The 12,974-nt window shown below is 40.9% G+C and overlaps 3 protein-coding genes across 3 annotated transcripts in view; all 3 read left to right on the forward strand.

Moving 5' to 3' along the window:
* Positions 1–10,061, forward strand: part of LOC148652412 (uncharacterized) — a 76,756-nt gene extending 66,695 nt beyond the window's left edge. The window contains exon 2 of the mRNA XM_088597619.1: positions 8,848–10,061. Coding sequence (XP_088453745.1) covers positions 9,405–10,061 — 657 coding nt within the window. The 5' untranslated portion in view covers positions 8,848–9,404. The remainder of the gene's footprint in view (positions 1–8,847) is intronic.
* LOC148652416 (uncharacterized) lies at positions 5,611–8,738 on the forward strand. The gene is made up of 4 exons (XM_088599101.1): positions 5,611–6,550; positions 6,797–7,237; positions 7,542–7,608; positions 8,390–8,738. Exons 1-4 carry the CDS (start codon positions 5,894–5,896, stop codon positions 8,491–8,493), a joined length of 1,269 nt encoding a protein of 422 aa, XP_088455227.1. The 5' UTR covers positions 5,611–5,893; the 3' UTR covers positions 8,494–8,738.
* Positions 10,062–10,288: 227 nt separating the features above from the next.
* LOC148652417 (uncharacterized) lies at positions 10,289–12,175 on the forward strand. Its single transcript, XM_088599102.1, has 3 exons — positions 10,289–10,757; positions 11,058–11,124; positions 11,857–12,175. The coding sequence occupies exons 1-3, from the start codon at positions 10,317–10,319 to the stop codon at positions 11,958–11,960; spliced, it is 612 nt and encodes a 203-aa protein (XP_088455228.1). The 5' UTR covers positions 10,289–10,316; the 3' UTR covers positions 11,961–12,175.
* The last annotated feature ends 799 nt before the right edge of the window (positions 12,176–12,974 follow it).

A 12,974-nucleotide genomic window follows, 5' to 3' on the forward strand; every position in this document is an offset into this window, starting at 1 on the left:
TTCATTGTCCGACATTGATTTTATTGCCATGAAAATTGTCGATAGAATTGTGACTAGATTAGAATTATTGGCATGTGCAGAAGATCAATGTAATCGTGCCACTAACAAAGACACAAGTGAGTGTGATGTAACTCCCACCTCTAAGAGCCGAGCTCATGAGTCAGTTGGGAGGATTCACAAGGTGTCCCATGGACTTCAGGTCCCGGGAGCCACAGCAAATGTCTCGCTACTTCAGACAGGAGGGCCAGAAGAACGGGGCTGTTCAAACAGCTCCATTGCAGTGGCTCCCACAATGAACGCTGCTGGGAAGACACTGGTAGGGATTCTCACCAGTAGCATACCCAGTCTGTTCTCAGAGGAACTGATCGATACTGTTTCAAAAGTGATTTCGGAGTCAAGCATCACAAAAAAGTCAGATAACAATCCCAACTCTGAAACAGCAGACAAGAATTTGAAAACGTCTGTGTTTTCCATTCAGTTTCTGATTCTGTACGCTGAAAGATCGGTGAGAAAGCTTTTGGAACTGTGTCTGACTTTCCCAGGTTCTCAATCGAGAGAATCAGAGGAACATGATGTTTTTGATGCTCCACATGTGTTTAATAAGAAATTCTATACTGTTGAACAAAAAATGCCAGGCAAAGAGTCTGTGACGAATTCAGGACATGGCCTAGAGAAGAGGAATCACAGTTCACAGATACATAATGATGCATTGGACCTGCTCACCAGAGTTCTGGTACAATTCGTCATGAAAGTTTTGTTTGCCAGCTATGATTTGCCATTAGAGCCCAACAAAAGTGACAGTGAAGGTAAGAAATCAAGTTTTTCTCCACCTTGTTGTTGTCTTTAAAAAAAAAAAACTATTTGCAATTGAGGACCACTCAGTCAACTCAACTTATGTAAATGCAGCATTTAAGTATGCATCTATCAAAAGTGTATTTGTATTGTTTATATTATGTCTAACTTTGCTGTATTCTCTTACCATGAATCATGTTGTTTAAAAGTTTGTTGTGAATGTCCTTTAGTTGTTTGTAATCATTTTCTGACATGCCATTTTCCCATGCTGCCTTCCATTCAAACATAACCTACATTTTCTGCTGAATTGTCTACCCTTTCATTACTTACAGTTGACACAACATGCATTTTTATGTCACCAGGGATTGCCAGGAGTGTCTCTGTGGAAAGCACACAGGAGACCCTGGAAGACAAAGTGATTCTGGATCGTGACACTAAAAGATTCTCCAAGGGGAACGTTCCTGGCTCTGACAGCAGTGCTCATTCCCTGCACACGGACGAAAGAGAAATAGATGGGAAACTTACCCAACCAACAAGAGGAAGACCTTTATTAACCTACGGGGTTCTGCCGCCAATTAAAGAGAGACCACGTCAGGGGCAGCCAAGCAGCAAGAATGAGCCTGGACAACAGACAGTGGGTGAACTCCAGACTGAGGAAGGAATGTCCCCTGGAGAGAGACCGTGGAACAAAAAACAGGAACCTCCTGCAAAAGGTAACAGAGGAGCTACTCTGGAGCCTATGAGGAGACCAGAAGCTAAATGCTGATGTGTCTTTAGAACAGCAGGTTGTTGAACCTGTTTCTTCAGCAGGGCAGAATACAAAAACCACAACTTCTATAGTGAAATCAGCAGACTCATTTGTCGCTGTGTTGAGCTGTGAAACTCTATACGTTTTAAGTATGCATCTATCAAAAGTGTATTTAAGGAAAATGATGTTTAAATGTTCTATTACTGGATGCAATTATTTTAAGAGTGAATTCCCCATCTATTTTAATTCATGTTTTACTATTTCCATGCAGTTTTTTTTATGTTTACTGCCTGACTAATGAGATGGCTTTCAATACTAGCGGTGCCAATACTCATAATAATAATAATAGTATCAGCTGAAAGGCAACTGTAAATACATCATGTAAAGATTTTATTTTTGTGTTATTTTGTGTTTATATTATGTCTAACTTTGCTGTATTCTCTTACTATGAATCATGTTGTTTAAAAGTTTGTTGTGAATGTCCTTTGGTTGTTTGTAATCATTTTCTGACATGCCATTTTCCCATGCTGCCTTCCATTCAAACATAACCTACATTTTGTGCTGAATTGTCTACCCTTTCATTACTTACAGTTGATACAACATGCACTTTTATGTCACCAGGGTTTGTCAGGAGTGTCTCTGTGGAAAGCACACAGGAGACCCTGGAAGACAAAGTGATTCTGGATCGTGACACGAAAAGATTCTCCAAGGGGAACGTTCCTGGCTCTGACAGCACTGCTCATTCCCTGCACACGGAAGAAAGAGAAATAGATGGGAAACTTATCCAACCAACAAGAGGAAGACCTTTAGAAACCTACAAGATTCTGCCGGCAATAAAAGAGAGACCACGTCAGGGGCAGCCAAGCAGCAAGGATGAGTCTGGACAACAGACAGTGGGTGAACTCCAGACTGAGGAAGGAATGTCCCCCGGAGAGAGACCATGGAACAAAAAACAGGAACCTCCTGCAAAAGGTAACAGAGGAGCCACTCTGGAGCCTATGAGGAGACCAGAAGCTAAGCCAGCTGATGTGTCTTTAGAACAGCAGGTTGTTGAACCTGTTTCTTCAGCAGGGCAGAATACAAAAACCACAACTTCTACAGTAAAATCAGCAGACTCGTTTGTCGCTGTGTTGAGCTGTGAAACTCTATACGTTTTAATTATGCATCTATCAAAAGTGTATTTAAGGAAAGTTATGTTTAAATATGGAAGCCCGTTTCCGCCAGGGAGGAAAAAAAAAACGCGCTATGGTGTCTCAGAATTCCGACTTAGTATCTCAGAATTGCGACTTAGTAGCTCAGAATTCCGACTTAGTATCTCAGAATTGCGACTTATTGTAACTTAGAACCCGAATCCGTTACAATAACAAAAGGACAGACAATGAAATATGGCTATTTCGAAGTCGCAAATGTGAGCTATAAAGTCGGAATTCTGAGTTACTAAGTCGGAATTCTGAGTTGCTAAGTCGCAATTCTGAGATACTAAGTCGGAATTCTGAGTTGCTAAGTCGCAATTCTGAGATACTAAGTCGGAATTCTGACTTACTAAGTCGCAATTCTGAGATACTAAGTCGGAACTCTGAGTTGCTAAGTCGGAATTCTGAGTTGCTAAGTCGCAATTCTGAGATACTAAGTCGGAATTCTGACTTACTAAGTCGCAATTCTGACTTACTAAGTCGCAATTCTGAGATACTAAGTCGGAATTCTGAGTTGATAAGTCGCAATTCTGAGATACTAAGTTGGAATTCTGACTTACTAAGTCGCAATTCTCAGATACTAAGTCGGAATTCTGAGTTGATAAGTCGGAATTCTGAGATACCATAGCGCGTTTTTTTTTTACTCACTGGCGGGAACGGGCTTCCATATTTAAAAGTTCTATTACTGTATGCAATTATTTTAAGAATGAATTCCCCATCTATTTTAATTCATGTTTTACTATTGCCATGCAGTTTTTTCTTATGTTTACTGCCAGACTAATGAGATGGCTTTCAATACTGGCGGTGCCAATACTCAATAATAATAATAATAATAATAATAATAATAATAATAATAGTGTCAGCTGAAAGGCAACTGTAAATACATCATGTAAAGATTTTATTTTTCTGTTATTTTGTGTTTATATCATGTCTAACTTTGGTGTATTCTCTTACTATGAATCATGTTGTTTAACAGTTTGTTGTGAATGTCCTTTGGTTGTTTGTAATCATTTTCTGACATGCCATTTTCCCATGCTGCCTTCCATTCAAACATAACCTACATTTTGTGCTGAATTGTCTACCCTTTCATTACTTACAGTTGACACAACATGCATTTTTATGTCACCAGGAATTGCCAGGAGTGTCTCTGTGGAAAGCACACAGGAGACCCTGGAAGACAAAGTGATTCTGGATCGTGACACTAAAAGATTCTCCAAGGGGAACGTTCCTGGCTCTGACAGCACTGCTCATTCTCTGCACAAGGAAGAAAGAAAAATAGATGGGAAACTTACCCGAACAACAAGAGGAAGACCTTTATTAATCTACAAGGTTCTGCCGGCAATAAAAGAGAGACCACGTCAGGGGCAGCAAAGCAGCAAGGATGAGCCTGGACAACAGACAGTGGGTGAACTCCAGACTGAGGAAGGAATGTCCCCCGGAGAGAGACCGTGGAACAAAAAACAGGAACCTCCTGCAAAAGGTAACAGAGGAGCCACTCTGTAGGCTATGAGGAGACCTGAAGCTAAGCCAGCTGATGTGTCTTTAGAACAGCAGGTTGTTGAGCCTGTTTCTTCAGCAGGGCAGAATACAAAAAACACAACTTCTACAGTAAAATCAACAGACTCGTTTGTCGCTGTGTTGAGCTGTGAAACTCTATACGTTTTAAGTATGCATCTATCAAAAGTGTATTTAAGGAAAATTATGTTTAAATGTTCTATTACTGTATGAAATTATTTTAAGAGTGAATTCCCCATCTGTTTTAATTCATGTTTTACTATTTCCATGCAGTTTTTTCTTATGTTTACTGCCAGACTAATGAGATGGCTTTCAATACTGGCGGTGCCAATACTCATCATAATAATAATAGTATCAGCTGAAAGGCAACTGTAAATACATCATGTAAAGATTTTATTTTTGTGTTATTTTGTGTTTATATTATGTCTAACTTTGCTGTATTCTCTTACCATGAATCATGTTTTTAACAGTTTGTTGTGAATGTCCTTTGGTTGTTTGTAATCATTTTCTGACATGCCATTTTCCCATGCTGCCTTCCATTCAAACATAACCTACATTTTCTGCTGAATTGTCTACCCTTTCATTACTTACAGTTGACACAACATGCACTTTTATGTCACCAGGGATTGCCAGGAGTGTCTCTGTGGAAAGCACACAGGAGACCCTGGAAGACAAAGTGATTCTGGATCGTGACACGAAAAGATTCTCCAAGGGGAACGTTCCTGGCTCTGACAGCACTGCTCATTCCCTGCACACGGAAGAAAGAGAAATAGATGGGAAACTTATCCAACCAACAAGAGGAAGACCTTTAGAAACCTACAAGATTCTGCCGGCAAGAAAAGAGAGACCACGTCAGGGGCAGCCAAGCTGCAAGGATGAGCCTGGACAACAGACAGTGGGTGAACTCCAGACTGAGGAAGGAATGTCCCCCGGAGAGAGACCGTGGAACAAAAAACAGGAACCTCCTGCAAAAGGTAACAGAGGAGCCACTCTGGAGCCTATGAGGAGACTAGAAGCTAAGCCAGCTGATGTGTCTTTAGAAAAGCAGGTTGTTGAACCTGTTTCTTCAGCAGGGCAGAATACAAAAACCACAACTTCTACAGTAAAATCAGCAGACTCATTTGTTGCTGTGTTGAGCTGTGAAACTCTATACGTTTTAAGTATGCATCTATCAAAAGTATATTTAAGGAAAATTATGTTTAAATGTTCTATTACTGTATGCAATTATTTTAAGAGTGAATTCCCCATCTATTTTAATTATTGTTTCACTATTGCCATGCAGTTTTTTCTTATGTTTACTGCCAGACTAATGAGTTAGCTTCTGGTTAGAGAACTCACAAGCTTGTGCTTTTTGACAGGTGAAAAGCCTGTCCGTCCTCCTCAGCTGGACAATGACAATGACAATGCCAGTGCCAATACCAAAGCCAAGGACAATGCCAAGGCTGGAGACGAGGCTGGAACAAGCAACGGAAGTGTGCCGCTGGTGTCTTCAGCCCCCTGTTCTGACGCATTTGGGGTGAAACGCATCATCAGCGGGTTGTTCGAGAAAATACGGCCTGGATTCCCTAGAGACGACACAGGAGAGCTGGAACTGGTGCCTGAGTCCCAGCTCACTGAATTGACCCTGAAACTCACTGAACATGTGATGAAGAAAATAGTAAGGATTCCCAGCCTTGCTTCGTGCAATGCAGATGAGCAAGAGCATTTACTATTACAGAATGTGAAGAAAACTACTAGAGCTGTATATCGGAGTATGGTGGAGGCGACTGGCTGCAAGAGAGATTTACAGATAGCGGTCGGCTCAAGAAACCCTGAAACAATGAAGAGAATTATCTGCTGTGTCGCTAGACATATCCAGGAGGGAGAGTTTGCGCAAGGCACAAATTCACCTCCGGAGTCCCTCAAACCTAAGGATGACAGCAATCGCACTACGGAGAAAATAAGAGTCATGATTCCTTCTCGTGCTAACAAAGTACTACCTTCCCCAATGAATAGTTCTTCTGATTTCCCCAAGAAAAAGGTGGGTGGCATGAAAGAGATGGCCTATGACAGAGTCTCAGCGGTTGAATCTTTTGACCTCAGAAATGTTTCAAATGAGAAAAGAGAGAGGTTTGCCCCTGAGTCTTCTAAAAAGCCAAAGGAGTCCATTGTACCAAGAGAGCTGGATGTTGACGAACAACACCATGCTAAGGCAGCAAAGAAGAAATCCCTCAAAGCAAAAAAGAAACGCTCCCTGGAGGCTGAGAGTTCAACATCCACATCTCTTCGGCAGCCTTCTGAGCATGAAATAAAGCCTCTTGAAGTATGTTGATAAGAGATTCAAAACTTGACAAAATATATTTAACCCTATTACCCTAATTATTACATTAAGTTAGGAATGGAATTGTGAATTTCTATGATTTGTTAACTTTAATCTGTTTTTAACTGCAGTACCAATCCACACATCAAAATGTGATTTCTGTTCCCAAAGAGAGTCTAGGCTAATTTTGGTGGCAACTAAAAAACACAACTGACATTGAAGTTAACTCTCTCTTTATTTGTATGGCAGGCTAATTTGATGTATGCAGAGTTTCGCCACAAAGAAAAAGGAAAGAAAAATCTTTTCAGGAAGATGGTGAACTTTGGCACCAGAATGAAGAACAGGCTTCAGTTCAAGCTGAGAAATGATCAAAACGTGCCATACTATGAGGCTCACATGTCCTCTGATGCCTTTGAGAGGATGCCACAGGCAGGACCAAGGGGAGAGAGGAAGGAACAGACCTCCGAGGCTCCACGTCCGGGAGTGAATTCTGGCTTTCTCCCTTTGATTCCCCAAAAACCTCAGCTGACTTCAGCTGTGATGCAGAGCGAACCATGCCACAATGCCAGCGCCGACCTTGGTAACTTCTATGAAATTCAGGGCACATCCTCAAGTTTCAACAGCTCTGGAAAGAGGGAACTCATGCAACTGAGGGATAAGAACAGCATCCCACAAACTGTAAGGAAGAAGGTACGGATCTGATTCATAATAGTTCTTTCTTATTGACAGAATTTCAAGGGAGTGTAGTATACAATACATACATTTTTACTGTGGTCTAGGGCTTAACACTTTGTTTCACACTGTGGAAGAGGACCAGAGTGGATATGTTATTGTAAACAAAAAGTTATGATAATATGTTGTGGTTTTGTTGCATTTTCTATGGAAACAAACATTGCTTTTAAGTGCTAATGGGGGGATAAAATGACAGAAGGATTCGAAAGATTGATGAGAAAACATTCTGATGCCGTTCGCTGTTTGCTCTATGTGCACACAGATCTTCGAGAAGGAAAGTGGCCCTCCAGAGAGATATCAATGGAGCCAGCCTCGCAGTGCTATGCCAGGTGAGTTCTATCTCACACTCTGATTCTGAAATAGAAATGTCTGACCATAATACTGAATGGAACTGTGCATTTCCTTCATTATAGGATTTGAAACTTGGAATTAAAAACAAATATATGAAAAGAGGCATGTGAAGTAATTCTGAACAGGTTGGCCTGTATGTGCCCACTGTTCCCTTGAATGTGTTTGAAAGTAATGAACGTTTATGAGAGTAGTGCTTTTTTATTCTTTATCTGTATATATCATTCTGCTACAATATTAAAAAGTACAGTAGCCAAAACAAACCTGTTCAAATTCAGGGGACGACTGGCGAACTCTGTCAAAACTTAAAAGAACTAATGCCCTTTGTAAAAAAGATATTGCACAAAGACATATTTTGGGGGCAAACTAATAATACTTCATAGGGGAACCCCCAAAAAGGATTTATCTCAAAGGGGGCCTTCCTCAGATGCACTTTGCGCTGAGTGCTGTATAACAGGTGTTATGTAAGTGCTGGGAGAGTGTGTCTGATGAATGAAATACTCTTCACTAAATCTGTCAGTGACTCTAGCTGCCTCTGTACAGTTGGATATAATTTAGTTTGATTTACTTTCAATTGTGGAGAAACATTGAGACCATGGCTCTTAGTGCCACATCGTTGTGGGGGTTTTATTCAGTCATTTCCTGCTTGATAGTTTTGAGGCATCTGTGAGTAAATCTATGTGCACAGGTCTGACGTTCTAGTTTAAACGAAACAAATTCCTGAATGCTCATGTGCCAAACCAGTCTACTGTGTAATTTCAGGAGTCTCTGCTCCTCAACCAAACCCCAGGGAGAAGCCACCAAAGTCATCTGTGCTGACCAGGGTGTCTGCTGCACTGGCCCGAGTGTTTCAGAAGAAGAAATAGAGAAACCACTGATGAAACCTGACCAGAGGACCAATACTTATTATAAGAAACACATTTCCTGGATTTTAAAAATTAATAGTGTTAAGTTATTCTTGATCCTCTCTTCTGTTTATCTTGACAGAACAGATATGCTAACTGAAAACAGCGTGTCTCATTGAGGAATTTTATTATTGAACCGTATTATTATTGACTACTGTGCCACCGTAGTAAAAGACCTGTGCCAATTTATTAAAAGATTAAGTTCAGCCTTTGTGATGTGTATGACTTTTGTCACAAAATGTAACAACTTCAATGTGCTTCATGTACTCAGAAAAATTGGAAGACGGAAATGGGTATATTTTGCACATACTGTAGAATGTATCTTCAGTATGTGCTGAATATCTGAATGTCCAAAGGTAGCCACATTCTTTCAGTTGTCATTGCAAAAATGGGTTATGGATGAACTTGAATCATCGTGCTGTTTCTTTCTGGATCTTCTCATAGATAAAGTCTTAATCAGCTGATGCAGGCGGTGTGAATCAAACCTCATTAACCCCCTCCCCCCAGCAGCAAGCCAGCAAGACTTACCCTCATAGGGCACCTGCTTGCTAATTTAGAACCACAAACGTTTCTGACATGTCTTAAATGCGTCTCTCTTATTCATTCCTCAGCTGGACAATGACAATGACAATGCCAGTGCCAATGCCAAAGCCAAGGACAATGCCAAGGCTGGAGACGAGGCTGGAGCAAGCAACGGAAGTGTGCCGCTGGTGTCTTCAGCTCCCTGTTCTGACACATTTGGGGTGAAACGCATCATCAGCGGGTTGTTTGAGAAAATACGGCCTGGATTCCCTAGAGAGGACACAGGAGAGCTGGAACTGGTGCCTGAGTCCCAGCTCACTGAATTGACCCTGAAACTCACTGAACATGTGATGAAGAAAATAGTAAGGATTCCCAGCCTTGCTTCGTGCAACGCAGATGAGCAAGAGCATTTACTATTACAGCATGTGAAGAAAACTACTAGAGCTGTATATCGGAGTATGGTGGAGGCGACTGGCTGCAAGAGAGATTTACAGATAGCGGTCGGCTCAAGAAACCCTGAAACAATGAAGAGAATTATCTGCTGTGTCGCTAGACATATCCAGGAGGGAGAGTTTGCGCAAGGCACAAATTCACCTCTGGAGTCCCTCAAACCTAAGGATGACAGCAATCGCACTACAGAGAAAATAAGAGTCATGATTCCTCCTCGTGCTAACAAAGTACTACCTTTTCCAATGAATAGTTCTTCTGATTTCCCCAAGAAAAAGGTGGGTGGCATGAAAGAGATGGGCCATGACAGGGTCTCAGCGGGTGAATCGTTTGACCTGAGAAATGTTTCAACTGAGAAAAGAGAGAGGTTTGCCCCTGAGTCTTCTAAAAAGCCAAAGGAGTCCATTGTACCAAGAGAGCTGGATGTTGACGAACAACACCATGCTAAGGCAGCAAAGAAGAAATCCCTTAAAGCAAAAAAGAAACGCTCCCTGGAGGCTGAGAGTTCAACATCCACATCTCTTCGGCAGCCTTCTGAGCATGAAATAAAGCCTTTTTGAGGTATGTTGATAAGAGATTCAAAACTTGACAAAATATATTTAACCCTATTACCCTAATTATTACATTAAGTTAGGAATGGAATTGTGAATTTCTATGATTTGTTAACTTTGATCTGTTTTTAACTGCAGTACCAATCCACACATCAAAATGTGATTTCTGTTCCCAAAGAGAGTCTAGGCTAATTTTGGTGGCAACTAAAAACACAACTGACATTGAAGTTAACTCTCTCTTTATTTGTATGGCAGGCTAATTTGATGTATGCAGAGTTTCGCCACAAAGAAAAAGGAAAGAAAAATCTTTTCAGGAAGATGGTGAACTTTGGCACCAAAATTAAGAACAGGCTTCAGTTCAAGCTAAGAAATGATCAAAACGTGCCATACTATGAGGCTCACATGTCCTCTGATGCCTTTGAGAGGATGCCACAGGCAGGATCCAGGGGAGAGAGGAAGGAACAGACCTCCGAGGCTCCACATCCGGGAGTGAATTCTGGCTTTCTCCCTTTGATTCCCCAAAAACCTCAGCTGACTTCAGCTGTGATGCAGAGCGAACCATGCCACAATGCCAGCGCGGACCGTGGTAACTTATTAGAGATCTATGAAATTCAGGGCACATCCTCAAGTTTCAACAGCTTTGGAAAGAGGGAACTCAAGCAACTGAGGGATAAGAACAGCATTCCACAAACTGTAAGGAAGAAGGTATGGATCTGATTCATGATAGTTCTTATTGACAGAATTTCAAGGGAGTGTAGTATACAATACATACAGTTTTACTGTGGACTAGTGCTTAACACTTTGTTTCACACTATGGAATAGGACCAGAGTGGATATGTTACTGTAAACAAAAAGTTATGATAATATGTTGTGGTTCTGTTGCATTTTCTATGGAAACAAACATTGCTTTTAAGTGCTAATGGGGGGATAAAATGACAGTAGGATTAGAAAGATTGATGAGAAAACGTTCTGATGCCATTCGCTGTTTGCTCTGTGTGCACACAGATCTTCGAGAAGGAAAGTGGCCCTCCAGAGAGATATCAATGGAGCCAGCCTCGCAGTGCTATGCCAGGTGAGTTCTATCTCACACTCTGATTCTGAAATAGAAATGTCTGACCATAATACTGAATGGAACTGTGCATTTCCTTCATTATAGAATTTGAAACTGGCAATTAAAAACAAATATATGAAAAGAGGCATGTGAAGTAATTCTGAACAGGTTGGCCTGTTCCCTTGAATGTGTTTGAAAGTAATGAACGTTTATGAGAGTAGTGCTTTCTTAAAAAGTACAGTAGCCAAAACAAACCTGTTCAAATTCAGGGGACGACTGGCGAACTCTGTCCAAACTTAAAAGAACTAATGCCTTTTGTAAAAAAGATATTGCACAAAGACATATTTTGGGGGCAAACTAATAATACTTCATAGGGGAACCCCCAAAAAGGATTTATCTCAAAGGGGGCCTTCCTCAGATGCACTTTGCGCTGAGTGCTGTATAACAGGTGTTATGTAAGTGCTGGGAGAGTGTGTCTGATGAATGAAATACTCTTCACTAAATCTGTCAGTGACTCTAGCTGCCTCTGTACAGTTGGATATAATTTAGTTTGATTTACTTTCAATTGTGGAGAAACATTGAGACCATGGCTCTTAGTGCCACATAGTTGTGGGGGTTTAATTCAGTCATCTCCTGCTTGATACTTTTGAGGCATCTGTGAGTAAATCTATGTGCACAGGTCTGACGTTTTAGTTTAAACGAAACAAATTCCTGAATGCTCATGTGCCAAACCAGTCTACTGTGTAATTTCAGGAGTCTCTGCTCCTCAACCAAACCCCAGGGAGAAGCCACCAAAGTCATCTGTGCTGACCAGGGTGTCTGCTGCACTGGCCCGAGTGTTTCAGAAGAAGAAATAGAGAAACCACTGATGAAACCTGACCACAGGACCAATACTTATTATAAGAAACACATTTCCTGGATTTTTAAAATGAATAGTGTTAAGTTATTCTTGTTTATCTTGACAGAACAGATATGCTAACTGGAAACAGCGTGTCTCATTGAGGAATTTTATTATTGAACCATATTATTATTGACTACTGTGCCACCATATTAAAAGACCTGTGCCAATTTATTAATGTTCAGCCTTTGTGATGTGTATGACTTTTGTCACAAAATATAACAACTTTAATGTGCTTCATGTACTCAGAAAAATTGGAAGACGGAAATGGGTATATTTTGCACATAGATGTAGGTTTGTTTAGAAGAATATCTGAATGTCCAAAGGTAGCCACATTCTTTCAGTTGTCATTGCAAAAATGGGTTATGGATGAACTTGAATCATCGTGCTGTTTCCTCCTGGATCTTCTCATAGATAAAGTCTTAATCAGCTGATGCAGGCGGTGTGAATCAAACCTCATCAACCCCCTCCCTCCAGCAGCAAGCCAGCAGGACTTACCCTTATAAAGCACCTGCTTGCTAATTTAGAACCACAAACGTTTCTGACATGTCTTAAATGCGTCTCTCTTATACATTCAGAATTTCATTCTCTTCATGAACGACTAATATGCCTGCATGTGCTCACTAGAAGGCTATCGGTCAGGTCGATGGGCATACTGTAAATAAATGCTTTTGATTTTGTATCACACTGAGGTGTGGCAGAATCGGTGAAGGATGGTGTTCACGGTGGATGCATGACCAAGTCAAACAAATTACACTCATAAGTGCTTTACTTAAAGGGAGTTTCAAAGCCCGATTCTTACCCCTGCCCTACATTTTATTGAGCTACTGTATATTGGACAGCAATGATCACAAATACCCTTGTGGTCTATACACATAACTTGTACATTTACCCACTAGATCAACAAATCAATAATGGTGATATAGGGGAGAGTATTTGAATAGATGACCGTACAGTAGATCGTTTATGATTA

This window comes from Lepisosteus platostomus, chromosome 11, assembly GCF_059453375.1.
Source record: "Lepisosteus platostomus isolate fLepPlt1 chromosome 11, fLepPlt1.hap1, whole genome shotgun sequence".
NCBI lineage: Eukaryota > Metazoa > Chordata > Actinopteri > Semionotiformes > Lepisosteidae > Lepisosteus > Lepisosteus platostomus.